The 2,064-nt window shown below is 62.5% G+C and overlaps 1 protein-coding gene across 1 annotated transcript in view; it reads left to right on the top strand.

The window, feature by feature from the left end:
• Positions 1-140: 140 nt before the first annotated feature.
• The window catches only part of VOLCADRAFT_90555 (uncharacterized protein), a gene marked incomplete at both ends in the record, with an annotated part of 2,524 nt that continues 600 nt past the window's right edge, over positions 141-2,064 (top strand). The window contains one exon of the mRNA XM_002950150.1: positions 141-699. Coding sequence (XP_002950196.1) covers positions 141-699 — 559 coding nt within the window. The remainder of the gene's footprint in view (positions 700-2,064) is intronic.

The raw sequence follows: 2,064 nt of genomic DNA, 5'->3' as shown, positions 1-2,064 counted from the left end.
CGGAGGTCGACAACCGTGACGTGGAAACGCTGAAAGCTGACGGCGAGATGCCGACGACGAGGCGGCCGACGGCAAAGCGGCCGACGGCGAGGCGGCCGACGGCGAGACGTCCATGGCGAGACGTCCATGGCGAGACGCCAATGGCGAGATGCCAATGGCGAGACGCCGACGGCAATACGCCGACGGCAAGGCGCCGACGGCAAGGCGCCGATGGCAAGGCGCCGACGGCAAGGCGCCGACGGCAAGGCGCCGACGGCAAGGCGGCCGACGGCGAGGCGGCCGACGGCAAAGCGGCCGACGGCGAGGCGGCCGACGGCAAAGCGGCCGACGGCAAAGCGGCCGACGGCGAGGCGGCCGACGGCAAAGCGGCCGACGGCAAAGCGGCCGACGGCGAGGCGGCCGACGGCAAAGCGGCCGACGGCGAGGCGGCCGACGGCGAGGCGGCCGACGGCGAGGCGGCCGACGGCGAGGCGGCCGACGGCGAGGCGGCCGACGGCGAGGCGGCCGACGGCGAGGCGGCCGACGGCGAGGCGGCCGACGGCGAGGCGGCCGACGGCGAGGCGGCATACGGCGAGGCGGCATACGGCGAGGCGGCCGACGGCGAGGCGGCCGACCTAGTTGAAACCCTACGGATACGTGTTGTCCTGTTGGAAGTCCTCGCCCAGGCTCGCTCAGACCGGTGGCGGGAACGGGCGGGAGGTGGGCAGGGAAATACACACACACACAGGCGCGTTGTTTATCAGCTAGCAGGGGACGCAACGAGCACAGACTTTGCACGGCAAAACGATATGGGCAGTTGTGCACAATATGCAGAAACGTACTAATACGCACACAGGCGGATCGCGGGCAGTTTCGAATTCTCCATCACAAGTAAAAACAGGAGCACCCTCACACATACACATACGTATACGCGTGCGCGCATGCACACACACATGCACCCTCTTACACACACCTACATACACTTACACACGCACACGCGCGCGCGTGAGCACATTCTCGCCCACATTTGAACAGATACCTACATACAAACAAACAAACATACATACATACAATTGCGCACAAATACAAGACACTGAACACCGCAACAATAACCATCGGCCGGCTTTGCAGCTTCTATCTGAGTTTGCTGACCTTAGCTTTGCAGTTTGCTGCCTTTGTGCTTTTGCTGTCGCTGCTGCTGTTGCTGCTTGCCGGCACAACAGGGGAAAACACCGCGCCACGAAACACCCACAGCAAGAAACTTTGCTCCGAACGTATGTACGACATCACTACATCACGAACGGACACAAAGTGGCATCCACGCAGTGAACATACGGGGAAAGACCTTCATGCCGTACTCCCTACACGCTCGAGACGCCTTCGGCAAGGCGCCTTCGGCAAGGCGCCTTCGGCAAGACGCCGACGGCAAGGCGCCGACGGCAAGGCGCCGACGGCAAGGCGCCGACGGCGAGACGCCGACGGCAAGACGCCGACGGCAAGGCGCCGACGGCGAGACGCCGACGGCGAGACGCCGACTGCGAGACGCCGACGGCGAGACGCCGACAGCAAGGCGGCCGACGGCAAGGCGCCGACGGCAAGGCGCCGACGGCGATAAGGCGACGGCGAGAGGGCGCTGGCGACCTCGCCGTCGGCGAGAAAACGACAGCGATGGCCACGGCAAGTTGTGCATGTGGTGCATGTGGGCAGGCAAGTTGTGTAGCAGCAAGGAGCACAACGGGAATTAGATGGTTTCAGCGAGGTGAGTGCATCGAAAGGTTACGCCCTGATGTGCTACGATTCTCATGTTGCCCGGCACAGCCCCAACAAAGCGCCCTACAATGATCCCGCTGGGGACGACACGCCGACGTCGGGAGCATCACGTAACGACAACACGTTAAACACAAATGCTACAACAATTCCTAGATGTTTGCTGATCTGCTGTTTTGCCTATCAGCTGCTGATCTGCTGTTTTGCCTATCAGCTGCTGATCTGCTGCCCGGCCATGATCTGCTTTATGATGCAAACAAAATAAGACTGCACAAGCACGTTGCATGCGGCACAACCTTGAAGAACCACAACAGACAA

This window comes from Volvox carteri, assembly GCF_000143455.1.
Source record: "Volvox carteri f. nagariensis unplaced genomic scaffold VOLCAscaffold_17, whole genome shotgun sequence".
NCBI lineage: Eukaryota > Viridiplantae > Chlorophyta > Chlorophyceae > Chlamydomonadales > Volvocaceae > Volvox > Volvox carteri.
Note: the sequence above shows the minus strand (reverse complement) of the source record. Positions and strands in the feature narration are given on the sequence as shown.